The 14,354-nt window shown below is 48.3% G+C and overlaps 1 protein-coding gene across 1 annotated transcript in view; it reads left to right on the top strand.

Moving 5' to 3' along the window:
* CCDC3 (coiled-coil domain containing 3) overlaps positions 1-13,082 on the top strand; it is a 155,033-nt gene extending 141,951 nt beyond the window's left edge. Inside the window, exon 3 of the mRNA XM_011934229.1 lies at positions 11,044-13,082. Coding sequence (XP_011789619.1) covers positions 11,044-11,307 — 264 coding nt within the window. The 3' untranslated portion in view covers positions 11,308-13,082. The remainder of the gene's footprint in view (positions 1-11,043) is intronic.
* Positions 13,083-14,354: the final 1,272 nt, after the last annotated feature.

Here is a 14,354-nt window from a genome sequence, read left to right as displayed (position 1 = left end):
ACTCTCCACAGCCTCAGTCCCTGGTTCAGCCTTCCACTGTCCACAGCCTCAATCTGTGGTTCAGCCTACCACTCTCCACAGCCTCACTGCTTTGCCCTGACGTCGGAAGGGAGAGCCTGACTTCAGAGCCCTTCCAGGACCAAGCACAGGGGTCCACAGAGCAAGGGGTAAGCTTTGACTGGACCAATGACCTATTCTTCCCTTGGGCAACAGCAAATACTCAAGACATACAGCTTAAAGCGCTGATGGGGGGGCTCAGTGTACCTCAATCAGCCAGGGTTGGCACACCCACACTCCATGGTCGGGGCAGGAAAAAGCATGGCCCCCAGGCACCCCACTGGCAGCTACCTGTCAACTGCTGGGGATGGTGGGGAGAAGACATCATCAGGTCCTTTTGCCCTTCCTCCCCTGTGGCCTGGGATGCCACGGAAGCTAAGCACACATCAGAGGGCCGATGGTCACCTCTTTATCTTTACAGAAACCTGAGATTCCAGAGACCATGAATGGCGCTCTTCCTTCCCAAGGGAAAGCCTGCATCAGCCAGGCTGTAGTGCCCTCATAGCCCTCCTGCTGTTTTCATGGGAGAGAATTGACTGGCTGTGACTCGCTACGGACTGAGGTGCCCCCAAGGAGGCTTTGTCTAAACAAGCAGAGGCATCGAAGGTTGGAAGATGTCTTTCAGATGCTGTAACTCACAGGACCATGAGTGTCCAAGGACACCAGGTAGATGGAGCCTTGCACCTAGACCAGTGCCCTATCCACTGTGATGTGGATTTTCTGGAAACCTAAAAAAAAAAAGTAGAACATCTTCCTTCCCACTTCACCTGGACACCTTCTCTGCACTCACCATGGACAGTGGTCAGCATTAAGAAATCACATTCTGGCCGGGTGCAGTGGCTCACACCTGTAATCCCAGCACTTTGGGAGGCCAAGGCAGACAGATCACGAGGTTGGGAGTTTGAGACCAGCCTAGCCAACATAGTGAAACGCCATCTCTACTAAAAATACAAAAATTAGCCGGGTGTGGTGGCGGGCGCCTGTAGTCCCAGCTACTTGGGAGGCTGAGGCAGGAGAATTGCTTGAACCTGGGAGCTGAGATTGCACCACTGCACTCCAGCCTGGGCAAGACTGAAACTCCGTCTCTAAAACAAGAACAAAAAAATCACAGTTCTTAGCCAAGGGTGATTTCAGCACCCTTCTAGCCCTTGGTAGTTCTAGAAAAAGGATTGACAGTTGAAATCAGTATTCCATGACCTAGTGTTTCCCAGGCTTCTTTGTATCACAGACAAGAGAAAATGTTTGCAAAACTCCCTGGGAGAAACACAGGAGGCTGCTCATAACTGAGCAGCTAGACACTCTTGTTGTCTATTCTTGGTGTGTGTTGGAAATCTCCACCAGAGGCCGATGAGATTTGAGGTAAAATAAAGTTAGAGAGGTTTAATGCTGGACCAATGTGCACAGCTGATCCTAAGCATTACATTAGAGAGAAAGCCATAATATGCAGCATTCCCGAACCTTTTTTAACTAGAACCACCCTTTTGGTCCCCATGTAAACATCTCATGAAATGAGTGTCCTGGAGACTCCACTTTGGGAAACCTTTGTAGTAGATTTATCTGAAGACATGGCTTTATGATCTCTGTAGTGGAACTTACCTAATAAACCCCCCTTTCCTCTGATGGCAGGCAATTCACCCAAGACAGCTCAGTGTTTCCTGGTTTTAATCATGGGCCATCAACAAGACTTAACCCCTGGCCATTTAAGATCTTGTCCCCCCCCTCTCGCCCCCTCTTCCCACATCCAGCTGCTACTGCAATCCAACTCTCAGCAGGGCTGGCCCTGGCCCCAGCTTCTGAAATGTGATCCCTTCTCCTGCATTTACCCAGGTTTTCCATCATCTAGCATCTGCCCTCCCAAGATGGATTTTCTTTTCTCATCTGCGTCATGTCCCTCAATCCTTAAGGGATTTCGTATGGGGATGTACAAAATAACCCAGTCAGCAGGGGATGGGCAGGTGGGGGCAGGCAGAAAAGAAAGTAAGGAAAATACACCAAGTTCAGGACTCCTTGAATCCAGCTCCCAGATCTTACCAGAACAAATGGTCAAAACTAACTTTCTTCTTTTTTTCTTTGAGACAGTCTTGCTCTGTCACCCAGGCTGGAGTGCAGTGGTATGATCTTGGCTCACTGCAAACTCCTCCTCCCGAGTCAAGCGATTCTCCTGCCTCAGCCTCCTGAATAGCTGGGAGTACAGGTGCCCACCACCACACCTGGCTAATTTTTGTATTTTTAGTAGAGATGGGGTTTTGTCATTGTTGGCCAGGCTGGTCTCAAACTCCTGACCTCAAATGATCCTCCAGCCTCAGCCTCCCAAAGTGCTGGGATTACAGGTGTGAGCCACTGCACCCAGCAAAACTAACTGTATTCCTGGGAAATGGAGCTTCACAGGGATGATGGTGAATCCAGCCTCAGCATTAAAAGGTAGCTCCAGCTTCTTCACTGGTTGTCCATTTTTGAGTCATTGAAAATGACTTGCTTCTATTTCAACCTGCGTCCCTTCATCCATTTATTATAAGTGCTTACTGCATGCTAAGTGTAGGTGCAAGAATGAAAAGATGGAGCCGTTGTGTTCAAGGGACTCAGTCTGGGAGAGAGTCAGGCTAGCCAACAGTTAGAGCCCTATGCGATAAACTTGACAATGGAACCAGGAAAAGATGACAGGGCTCTTCCTTATAGGAAGACTTCAGAAGGAACCAGGAAGGCATCACAGAGGAGGTGACTCTTGAACCAAGACTTGGAGAAGAAGTAGAATGTCATCATTTGGTTAAGGTGTGAGCAGTGGATGAGCAGAGATTAGTGGAAGGAATTAGATACAAAAAATCATAAGACACTCAAGAGGACCTAGTATGGTGAGAGAGCAGTTCCAGCAGCAAAGGTCAAGCTCAGGCGAACAACAATCACAAAAGCTTCATGTGTCCTTCATCCTACACCAGGTGCCACATCAGATGCTTTACCCTTATCATCTGATTTCATCTTCAGAGCAGTTCTAGGGAAGAGGCATTATTAGGCCCATTGTACACATGAGGTGACTTGAGCCAAGACAGGTTCTTTGACTTAATTAAGGGAGACCTCACTGCCCGATGGTGGGGTTGAGTGGGCTCCCTGAACCATGGATTCTAACAGGTATCTGGGTACGTGGAGAGTGGGATCCTTTAAGGCAGAATTCAGTCCCAGAGTTGCCTAACTCCAAAACCCCTTCCTACCCATGCTGCCTGGCTGCCTTCTCCCCGAGCAGCATCAGGAAGCGGACGCAAGAGAGGCTGCTGTGGCCCGGCCCAGCTAGGCCGGGTGCTGCCTCATGGAAAGAGAACTCCTGCCCCAACCTCTTCTCTGATCCATCTCCACCCTCCTCTTCATTTGCCTCCCCTCCAGCCACAGCTTGGGCATGAGCATTCCCTTGGTTTGGGCTCTTGGCACCAGGGAGGCAGCTCTTTTGACTTCGGGTGGAGCAGAGAACAAACTGCCAAGCCACATGCAGCCAGAGGCATCTCAGGTTGTCCCTCCAGACAGTCCTCGGAAGAACTGCCCTGCTGTCACTTCCCAGCTTTGGGAGTTGTCTCAGCAGCTCTGGGCATCCTTCAGCCTGGTCCTGTCGAGTCATTCAGGAAACTGTTCCGCGTGGACGTGGCTCTCCACCCACCTCCTCACAGATCTCTGTCTCTAAAGGGTTTTGCAGGATGGAGGAACAAAGCTGCATTTCCAATCTGTTTATGGAAAAGGCCAAAAGACACTGTGGAGGACGTGGGTGGAGGCCCAGTGGCTTCCCACCAAGCTCCCCAGAGTCCCTGAATCATGCGGATGATGAAGGAATCCTGGCCTCTGCCCTCCACTGGGTCAGAAAACACAGCGCCATGTAAACTTTTCAGAATTAACCAACCAACTGCAGGACCAGAGCAATCCCCTACAGACCCTTCTCCACACTGAGTTGATGTTCCCAAGCAGGGCACGGGGCAGGCTCTAGGCGCATCTGTCCCATGTCAAGGGATGCATTTTAGAAACAGTTGGTCAGTCGTGTTGGGAAGAGCTGGTTTGTTCATTTCCACCTGGAGCCAGTTGCAAACATTGGCTGCAGTACATTGAGATGGAGTCAATGGGACCTTTGACAAGGATCATGGAGACCTTGAACCATGACCTGGCAGCCAAAGCCATCATCACAAACCAGCATCTGAATGTGGTGGGAAAGGGGTGAGATGTGGGCAGTGAGGTTCTTGGGAGTCTCTAGCACCAGGTGTTTTTTTCAGTACCTCTGTCCTTCGTCTATTCTTTGCCTATAGACCAGCTGCCCTCCAAACCCATCCAATTCCCACCTCCGTTTGCCTTGAGCCCCTCTTGAGATTAAGATTCAGCATCTCTTCCTTGTAAAGGGCCAGATTTTAGGTTTTGTGGAATCAGCAGTTGCAGCTACTCAATTCTGCCATTGTAGCACAACAGCTGCCACAAACAAAACAAACTGATGAGTATAGCTATGTTCTAATAAAACTTTATTCACAGAAACAGGCAGGGGGCCAGATGTGGCCCATAGGCCAGCGTTTCCTGATCACTGCTCTGGGTTTTCTTTTTTCTTCCTTCTCATTTTTGAATCCCGAGAACAGGAACAAAGTGTTAAAAAGGCAAGCTATTCGTCTGTGTTGTTGCTTTTGGACTGTTCTTCCCTTATATTTTTACATTTCAGGAAGTACACTTTGTCTTGTCTTTATAGGTGGTTATTTAAATTAAAAGCAGCTGTGAAAGGCAAGAATCCTCTTGGTGACTCTTTGGTCTGTCTGGTGCCATGAGATACTTTTTTTTTTAAAAACGTACTGTCTTTTTGTTTAGCTTCATACAAACTTGCTATATTGCAGAATAACTGGGGAAGACTTTCTGCATCATACAGCACCAGGCACAGAATAAATGCTTCTTGCCAGAATGAATGAATACATGGAAGCCAAACCATTCGGAAATGACAGAGGTGATTCTAGATGGTATCATGGATATAATTCCTTAGCTGCTCAAGATGTTGATTGTGAAACTTTGTCACACCTGAGCTTCCCGGGGAAACCAGAAAATTTATAGGAAGACTTCAGGTAGAGACCTGGGTGAAGAGTTCTCCGCGGATTTGTCCCGTAACTGGAGACAGGTGACCAAAAAAGGCCGTGTTAAGGCCACTCAGTCTCATGGATGCATAAGCACCTATCTTGCCATCCCTCCCCGTTGGCCTGTGGTCCTAAGGATAGAGGGGGATAGGGGGATTAATAACTAGTGAGCCTGAGTCAGTCTTTTTTTTTTTTTTTTTTTTTTAAGACTGGGTTTTGCTCTGTAACTTAGGCTGGAGTGTAGTGGTGCAATCATGGCTCACAGCAGCCTTGACCTCCCAGGCTCAAGTGATCCTCTAGCTTCAGCCTCCCAAGTAGCTGGGACCACAGGTGAACACCACTATGCCAGGCTATTTTTTATTTTTATTTTTTAGAGATGGGGGTCTCCCTTTGTTTCCCAGTATGGTCTCAAACTCCTGGGCTTAAGCAGTCCTCCCACCTCCGCCTCCCAAAGCGCTGGGATTATAGGCATGAGCTGCCACGCCCAGCCTAGTGAGCCAGTCTTGCCTAGTGATTTAGTCCTCATGGCCAGGTGAAACCACCAGATGCTCCCTCCTCCAGCTCCCATGAAATACTCCTGGGAAGTGTACAGACCAATGACTGGAAAACAGTCATGATAAAATGAAAAGGGGAAAAAAATTAGAACAGAAAACCGAGTAACAGCAGGACTCCAGTTTTCTTTGAAATAGTTACCTGTTTACACCCATAGAAACAATACTAGGAAGAAATAGATTACAATGTCCACAGTGATGATCTCTGTACCATAGAATCATTGATTTTGATTTTCCTTTTGTTACTCCCATATTTTTAAAAAATGTTTTTCTACAATCAATGTGTGCTTTGATGGTTTTAAAAAGTGTTATTTTAGACAGATAAGGAAGAATGGATATCCCAGCCTAACTTTTGTCTTTTTGAAAATAAAAGAGCAGGCTCCCAGGGCAATCTTCCCATCTGTCCTGAGCTAGGCATCCTGTTGGCCACATGGAAACTTCCAGAGAAAAGCTCTGGACAGGCGAATGCCGAACACCGAAGCTACCCAAGCACCTGGGAGGCGCTGAGTGCTGCAGCCCTGAGCGGGGCCTGCCTGTGAGGAGTCTGTTTCTTAGGGCTGCCCTGTAGGACTTTCTCTCTGGTTCTTCTTCAAAGAAAATATGGCAGTACCTGTTTCAGCTTGGCCTGGCCTTTCACTGCTCTTCTCACTTTACCAAAAAATACCACAAAGTAAAATGAGCAAATAGCATGTCTGGACCTTCTTTTCTTTTTAAAGCAGTTTTAAAAGGAGATGGATTTCATTCGGAAAGCATTCCAAAGGAAGGAGTGTTTCTTAAAGAAACACACATTTTGGAAAGCACAGCTCTCCTCCAGAAATTCTTGCTTTCTTAAACACAGGCTTTTCTTTTGAGGCGATAGTTGGGATGCTAGAGGGCTCCACCAGCTTCATCCGCTCCATGGCTTGGATTGCGTTAGCCTCAATTCACATGATACAGGCTCCCCCTACTCAGAGGCATGGCCCACTTTGCTGCAGAGATACAGACCTGCCTGCTGTCCTGGGTCATGGCTGTGCTATGTTGGTCATGTCGGATACCTTACTCGAGTCCTTCGATGTCTTTTGCTCCAACTCAAACCCTGCCCATGTTAGAGGCCATGAAGACCAAAGAATGGCGTGTTCACTAAGGAACTCCACTCATCCCATCTGCTCTTTGCATATCCACCTTTGCTTGGGAATTTATCATTCCCATCTCAGTGATCCTCTCCCTCCAGATACACACACAGATGCACGTCAAGGCGTCCCTCTATTCCATCTTGGTTTTTATGGCCTGGGTCAAGGTCATCCTTTCATCTGGGCTCTAAGTCTTGCTGGAGGTGAAATTCATCCTCTTGCTCCCCTGGAGAACAGCTGTGTCCATAGTTGAGGGCTGACTATGAAGAATGTTGTGTCTTAGAACTCTTAACACGTGATCACTCAAGTCCCAGCATCCTCCTCTATTTTTCATGATTTTTAAACGCAGCTTCCGAAGACCGTCATCGAGCCTGCCTTCAACTCCTCTTTGATGTTATGTTACAGCCACTATTGGGTTCTATTCTTTGAAAATTTGAGCAAGCGGCCTTCCAAAACCCCAATACTCTTGCTGCCATGGACTTTGGACTTTTTTGTCTTGTTCTTGGTTGAAGAATCTACCATAACTTGTAGAAAACTCATGACTTAATGAGGGAGTGTCAATATACAGTGCTCAGCCTGGTACTTAGCCATATTAAAGCCTAAGTTACATAGCTAATATCTATCCACAAGACAACAGAAATACTGTCAGTTCTCCCAGGAATTTCCCATGCCCACCTTCCATCTTTTTTGGGGGGGGGGTCTCATTTTGGCCAGAAGAGGGCAGTGTTGCACATACGGTCTCCCCTGTAACAGCGGCTTCCCCAGGAGCCCAGAGTTTCTTATTAAATGACAGGTATTACTGGAACATTCCACTTGGCTCCTTTTTCTTAACTGTAGGCCTAAAATGGCCAGGGCAACAAGGATGCAAAAATCAATGTGAACTAGGCCTTCAGGAGCTTATGACTTGTGAATGTCAAGGCCCTTGAGTCACATTCTCCTAGTGCCACCAGGTGCTTGGTGTGTGGATGTGCACGCTACAGCGTGCCTTAGAGACTGGAGAGGGAGACACATTACATACACACGGAAACCCGGTGGAAAGCATTGCGAGAGGGGACCACAGAGGGCTTCCAAGATGGCCAGGCGGAGCTGGGGAGAACAGCGCTCCAGACAGAAGGAAGAGTCTCTGGGATGAGAAAGCACTGATGTGTTGGAGGAAGAGCTGGGTGGGACCCAGTGTGTCTTGGGTATAAAATGTGGGAACAGAAGGATGAACAGTAAGACTGGAGATGTTGGCCGGGTCCAATCACAAAAGGTAAAGGCTTTAGATTTGACTCTATCCTATCATCACAGCTAACAGTGAACATTTACTGTGCACCAGGGCATGGTTCTAAACATTTTTCAAGTTAACTCATGAAATCCAACAACTATGATCATCCCATTGCGAGTGGCCAGGTTCCCTGAGATGGAGGCTTTGGAATAAGAGGTGCAGGTGGGCCGGGTGCAGTGGCTCACACCTGTAATCCCAGCACTTTGGGAGGCTGAGGCAGGCAGATCACGAGGTTAGGAGATCGAGACCGTCCTGGCCAACATGGTGAAACCCCGTCTCTACCAAAAATACAAAAAAATGAGCCGGGCCTGATGGCTTATGCCTGTAGTCTCAGCTACTACTTGGGTACTTGGGAGGCTGAGGCAGGAGAATTGCTTGAACCCATGAAGTGGAGGTTGCAATGAGCCAAGATCGCACCACTGCACTCCAGCCTGGTGACAGAGCAAGACTCCGTCTCAAAAAAAAAAAAAAAAAAAAAGTGTAGGTGATGTCTTTAAGAATGCTCCTAGGATTAATACCTGGGGAGGAAAAGAGCAAGAACAGGCGGAGGCAGACATCGACCTGTGATCCAGTTTCAACAAAGGCTGTAGCCTACCCCAGGACACCTAGCAGTGGGGACTGCCCTTCAGAGATCTTCCAAGTTGGGATGAGGGGTCTTGGTCTTCATACACTGGTATCAACCAGTCATTGGATACAGGTGCTCCAAAAAAGGGGGCGTGACCTTGGGCAGCTCTCCTTAGGCCAGGGTCAGTTTCCGGAGAGAGACTCAGCTTAGGGCTATCAGTCTGCAGCACTCCAAGAAGCTGGGGAAATCAATCCTTTAGTATTGAAGTGGGTTCTGGCTAATGCAGCCCAGAGTCTACTACTCTGAGCCTAGGAAGCTTGCCCAAGGTCTCAGGTCACTCGTCAGTGCAAGAGGCAGGACTGGAAACCAAAGCAGCCTGGCCTCAGGGTCTGAGCTCTTCACCAATCACCACCATACTGCAGTGTAGATAGTGGGGCTCGATGGAGATTATTTTATTTATTTATTTTTTTGAGACGGAGTCTCTGTCACCCAGGCTGGAGTGCAGTGGCGCAATCTCGGTTCACTGTAAGCTCCGCCTCCCAGGTTCACACCATTCTGCTGCCTCAGTCTCCCGAGTAGCTGGGACTACAGGCATCTGCCACCACACCCGGCTGTTTTTTGTTTTTTGGTGGGTTTTTTTTGTATTTTTAGTAGAGACGGGGTTTCACCGTGTTAGCCAGGATAGTCTTGATCTCCCGACCTCGTGATCTGCCCACCTCAGCCTCCTAAAGTGCTGGGATTACAGGTGTGGGCCACCGCACCCAGCCCGACTTGATGGAGATTTCTAAGCAAGAGGAAAGTTGAGGCTCAAGTCTTTCTTTGGGAATGTAGCTTTTGATGAGGTAAAATGGGTGGGAGGAGAAAGACTGGAGATGAGAATACCTCTTTTTATATATAGGTTCACACACATATAAAGGAAATGCCAGCCTTATTACTGTATTAACCTGTTCTCACACTGCTAATAAAGACCCACCCGAGACTGGGTAACTTATAAAGGTTCCACATGCCTAGGGAGGTCTCACAATCGTGGTTGAAGGTGAATAGGCTCAAAGTCATGTCTGACATGATGGCAGCCAATAGAGCGTTCAGGGGAACTGCCCTTTCTAAAACCATCCGATCTCGTGAGACTTATTCACTGTCACGAGAACAGCACAGGAAAAACCCACCTTCACGATTTCATTACTTCCCACTGGGTCCCTCCCATGACACATGGAGATTATAAGAGCTACAATTCAGGATAAGATTTGGGTGGGGACACAAGCAAACCTATGAAATACAAAATTCAAAACGTACAAAAGTGAAAATGAATCTTCTCACTCCTGTCCTCTCTGCTCCCTGGATACAGCCATCCTTACCCATTTCTTGCACATGCTTCCAGAGCTAGCGTATGCATATTTAAACAGACACAGACGGGTGCCATATTTCACACTCTTGGTATCACACTATACACACTGTTCTGCACAGCTTTTCAATATGAACACCACTCAGACATTGCTACACCACCATTCACACGGAGCTGTCTTGTTCCTTTAAAAACGGCAGCCCTTTGCATTGTGTAGATTCACTATAATTTAATGAACCAGACCTCTCTTGATGGATATTTTTGTTCCCGATCTTTTAGTAATGCCATGTTTGCACATGTGGCAACTTGCACATGAGAGTATTTATATGAGAGAGTTCCAGAATTACCAGATCAGAGGGTATATGCAGTTATTTTGACAGAGCCAAATTGGTCTTTATAGAAGTCAACACTCTCCTCCCAGTATGATAGCACCTGTTTTCCCAAATCCTGGCTCTGAAATTTTGCCAATATGTGAGAAATAGTAATTCACTGTGGCTTTCATTTTTTTTATGTTATTATGAGTGGGGATAAGCATCTTTTAATACGTTTAAGAGATATTGACGTTTTCTTTCCTGTGAACTATCCACCTTCTGTGTGCTGGCCAGCCCAGCTGAAGGGAGCAATCAGAATCCCTTTTTGCGGAAGGGAACCCCTCCCTTCAGTCGGACAGGCCAGCATTGATCAGAGCCTTTGTTAATTAGGTCACCTGATTGCCCCCCATCCCCGGGACTCTCCACCTTCTCTGTGCATTTCTGGTTTTGGTCTTTTACCAAAGCGGGGCTCTTTCCTTTTTGCTATGCATGACAAAAATTCAGAATATCCTTTGAAAACGACATCTTCCAAGGAAGCCAAGTATGGAAAGCAAAATGGAGGCTCTATATTTGAGGCCCGGGCGGGATTCACAGGGTAGAAGGCAGGGAATGTCACCGTCAAGGACATCCGGGGGTTTATCCCCATCCTGGGGTGGGGAATCGGGGTCTGTGTTGCTGTCAGCACTTGGGGAAGCTTCTGGGACTCCCCTGCCCCCAGCACAATTTCTGGGACTCACCTCCTCTCCCTGCACGCTGTCTCTGCCTCCAGCTCATGTGCTCCTCGGTGCAGAAGGCCCTGTTTGAGGAGGAGGACCACGTCAAGAAACTGCAGCAGAAAGTGGCCACCCTGGAGAAGCGCAACCGGCAGCTCCGGGAGCGGGTGAAAAAGGTCAAGAGGTCCTTGCGGCAGGCACGTAAGAAGGGCCGCCACCTGGAGCTGGCGAACCAGAAACTCAGTGAGAAGCTGGCGGCGGGCGCGCTGCCGCACATCAACGCCCGGGGGCCCGTGCGCGCCCCCTACCTGCGCGGGTAACGGGCCCGGGGGCTGCCGGGTGTGCAGGGCCAATCCTGGCGGTAATTGAGAATGAGTGAGGTTTTGTACATGCAGCTGTTTCAAGCGTTGTAGGAGTTTTTGTTTTTAATCACGCATTTGGTAGAGTCTAAATGGATAAAATGTAAGGCTTGCTTTCTCCTTGGGTGCCGGCCTCAACGTCAGACCCCACGCGCTGCCCCTTCCTGACCCGATCCCAGACACAGTGCCTGGCAGTCCAGAAGCAGCGGGATCCCTGAGTGCTGTGTGCTCGCCTGCAGAGCGGCCTAGAAAGAACTCTGACTGGGGAGAGAACACTTTAGAATCAACGTGCTTAGCCTTTATTTCAGAAGAAAATCAGGGTGGTTCTGAGCTCCCCAGTCCAGGACAACCACTAGTCCTGATGGGTGAGCTGACGCTAGTGCTCGAACCTGCTGGCACCTTACTGTACATCTTTGGAAGGGGATGGTGGCCTTGCACCCAAGATGCCTGAAAATCAACACGTGCAGGGCCTCCCTATCCAGCCAGCATTTTCCTTCCAGCGGAGGCAGGTGAAGACTTAATAAGCTCATCACAGGGAAGGGAATTGAATTAGGAGCAGGGCAGCAGGTAATTAAACAAGATAAATTATACCTGATTTCCAACACCAGCTACGACGAGTTGAAGATGATACCTATGGGTCGTGTTAACACGGGGGCAACTGCCTTGATCGGCCTGCCATGGGTCATCAAACTGCTTCCTAAATTGAGAGAACCTGAGCAATCTCTCAGCCACTGCTATCGTCTAACTTCTTGTTTGCTCAGTAATTGTTTTCTAATGTCTCTGAATTTAAAGTGAGGTGCCCCAAGACGCTGTGAACTTCTGCAAAGACACCTCCTTGCCTGTTGGGATCAGGTGACGTGACCTCACTCCCAGCCAGGCTCCCAAAGGCCTCATTCCAGCCGTTCCAATCTCTTCTTTATACAAACACTTTCCCCCAACAAATCTTGTTTGTTCCGATAGGAATACTTGTACATCAGGGCACTTCTCCTTATGTCCGTTCCTTACACCACCAAAGCACTTCTTTGCCTTTCCAGAAAGAACACTTTTAAGACAGTACTATAAGTAAACATGAGAGTATTCACTATACTTATTGCTCAGGCACATTTGAGCGGTCCCAGTTGTGTGATTAAGAAGTCAACTGAGTGGCCTTTTCTGGGTTATCTTCTGATTGTGGCCTTTCAACCCAACAAGGGCCCTTCCCTGCTGTTCCACTGAGAAAGGCTCCTGGCCCTTCACTAGGATCTGCCCCCCAGAGACCACCCAGACACTGCAGGGCCTGGTGATGCTGTCCTCTGCACCGGAAATGACAGGCACTGTCAGATTTCCACTCTTCCGCCTGTAGGAAAGCTGGGTGCTTCTTGTTCTGACAGCCAGTCTGGCGAGATGAGTCTTATGCTGCTTGAGTCTTGGTGGCAGGCTGCTATCCAAGGGGGAGAAGGCTCTGTTCTGCTCTGGACTGGACAGAAGAGAGACTTTTACCCCAGGCCACTCACACAGCCAAGCTTCTGCCACCACTTCATTAGCTGTATTCTCCATAGCGTGGTGTAATAGCAGGTGCGTCTTCTAGTGTATTCCTACTGGGGACATTTCCTCAAAGCAGTTTTGCTCCCCTGCAAGGGAATGGTCAGCCTAAGGGTGATGTACAGCCCGTGCTTGGAGAACCGTGGAGGCTGCACCCCTACAGGTGCATTCTGTTCTGCTTTTGCAATAAATACGAGCGGCGATTTCAACCACAACAGTGAGATGATGAGTGTTCCTTTTGGGTCAGGGAGATTTCAGGATTTCCAGCTTTGGCCTGGAAAAGTGATTTAGATCCTCTGGGGAAATGCCTGTGAGTAACACCTGGGGCATTGAGGAGCCTGAATTCAAGCCTGCTCTGCTGTCCCTGTCTGGATGTGGCCTCACCCCATCTCGCCCTGAGGTTTCTGTTTCTCAACACACCTGCAGAAAAGCAGTGTTCTCCTGCCTGGCTCCTCACAAGGGACAAGCAGTGACATTAATCGATGTCTTCAGAAAAGCACACTGAGATCTGCTGCCAAAGGGGACTCCCCAGACATCTGTTATCTGCTGCACTGTCATCTTCTGCTGCCCTTGTCATCTGTTAATTGTAGGAATATATTATGCTTCACACTCTAATAATTACTCAGACCTTGACTCACTGTAGCCAGCCTGTCCGGACACTATCTCTGAGATCCAGGCCATTGTTTACTTTCCCTTTGTGGTACGAGGAGCCCAGGAGACTTCCAAAGTCACATAACAAGAGCCAGGTAGAGTCTAGAATCTTCAAACTGCAGTTTCCAGAAATCAAGATAGCAGCATGTGGGCCATAGCTAGCATGGGTTTAAATTCTTGACCTACAGGAGTTTGAGACCAGCCTGGCCAACATGGTGAAACCCTGTCTCTGTTAAAAATACAGAAATTAACAGGGCGTGGTGGTAGGTAGTCCCAGCTACTCAGGAGGCCAAGGCAGAAGAATCACTTGAATCTGGGAGGCAGAGGTTGCAGTGAGCTGAAAATTGTACCACTGCACTCCAGCCTGGGCAACAGAGTGAGACTCCATCTCAAAACAAAACAAAACAAACAAGAAATTCTTGACCTAAGCCATGGCCAAAAACCCCAGAAAGTCCATTTATTTAACCACAAAGCCAACATAGGCAAACATCAGATGTAGGGCAACTTAGGTTGAAGTCATAGCCTTACCAGAACTCACAGAAAAATCTCAGTAACTCATTGGAAATGAGGGGGACCTCAAAAATCTTAATAGATACATTCAGTCCAATTCCCCTCAACTCATAAACCCTACTGGGCTTTCCTGCTAGCAGAAACAGCAGCTCCCTCCCTGTCTGATGAAGCTGTCCTTACCTTGCTTAAGGACCGCACATGGCCTTTCCTGAGATACTTACTGTATATAAAGAGCCCAATTGTCTTCACGCTCCACTCTCGGGACCAGCTACATGATTTGCAGGACCCCAGTGCAAAATGACAATTCAGAGCCTGTTATTAAAAAA

Source organism: Colobus angolensis, unplaced genomic scaffold (assembly GCF_000951035.1).
Source record: "Colobus angolensis palliatus isolate OR3802 unplaced genomic scaffold, Cang.pa_1.0 Scaffold133, whole genome shotgun sequence".
Classification (NCBI taxonomy): domain Eukaryota; kingdom Metazoa; phylum Chordata; class Mammalia; order Primates; family Cercopithecidae; genus Colobus; species Colobus angolensis.
The sequence above is the reverse complement of the archived record's forward strand: the minus strand, read 5'-3'. Positions and strand labels throughout refer to the sequence as shown.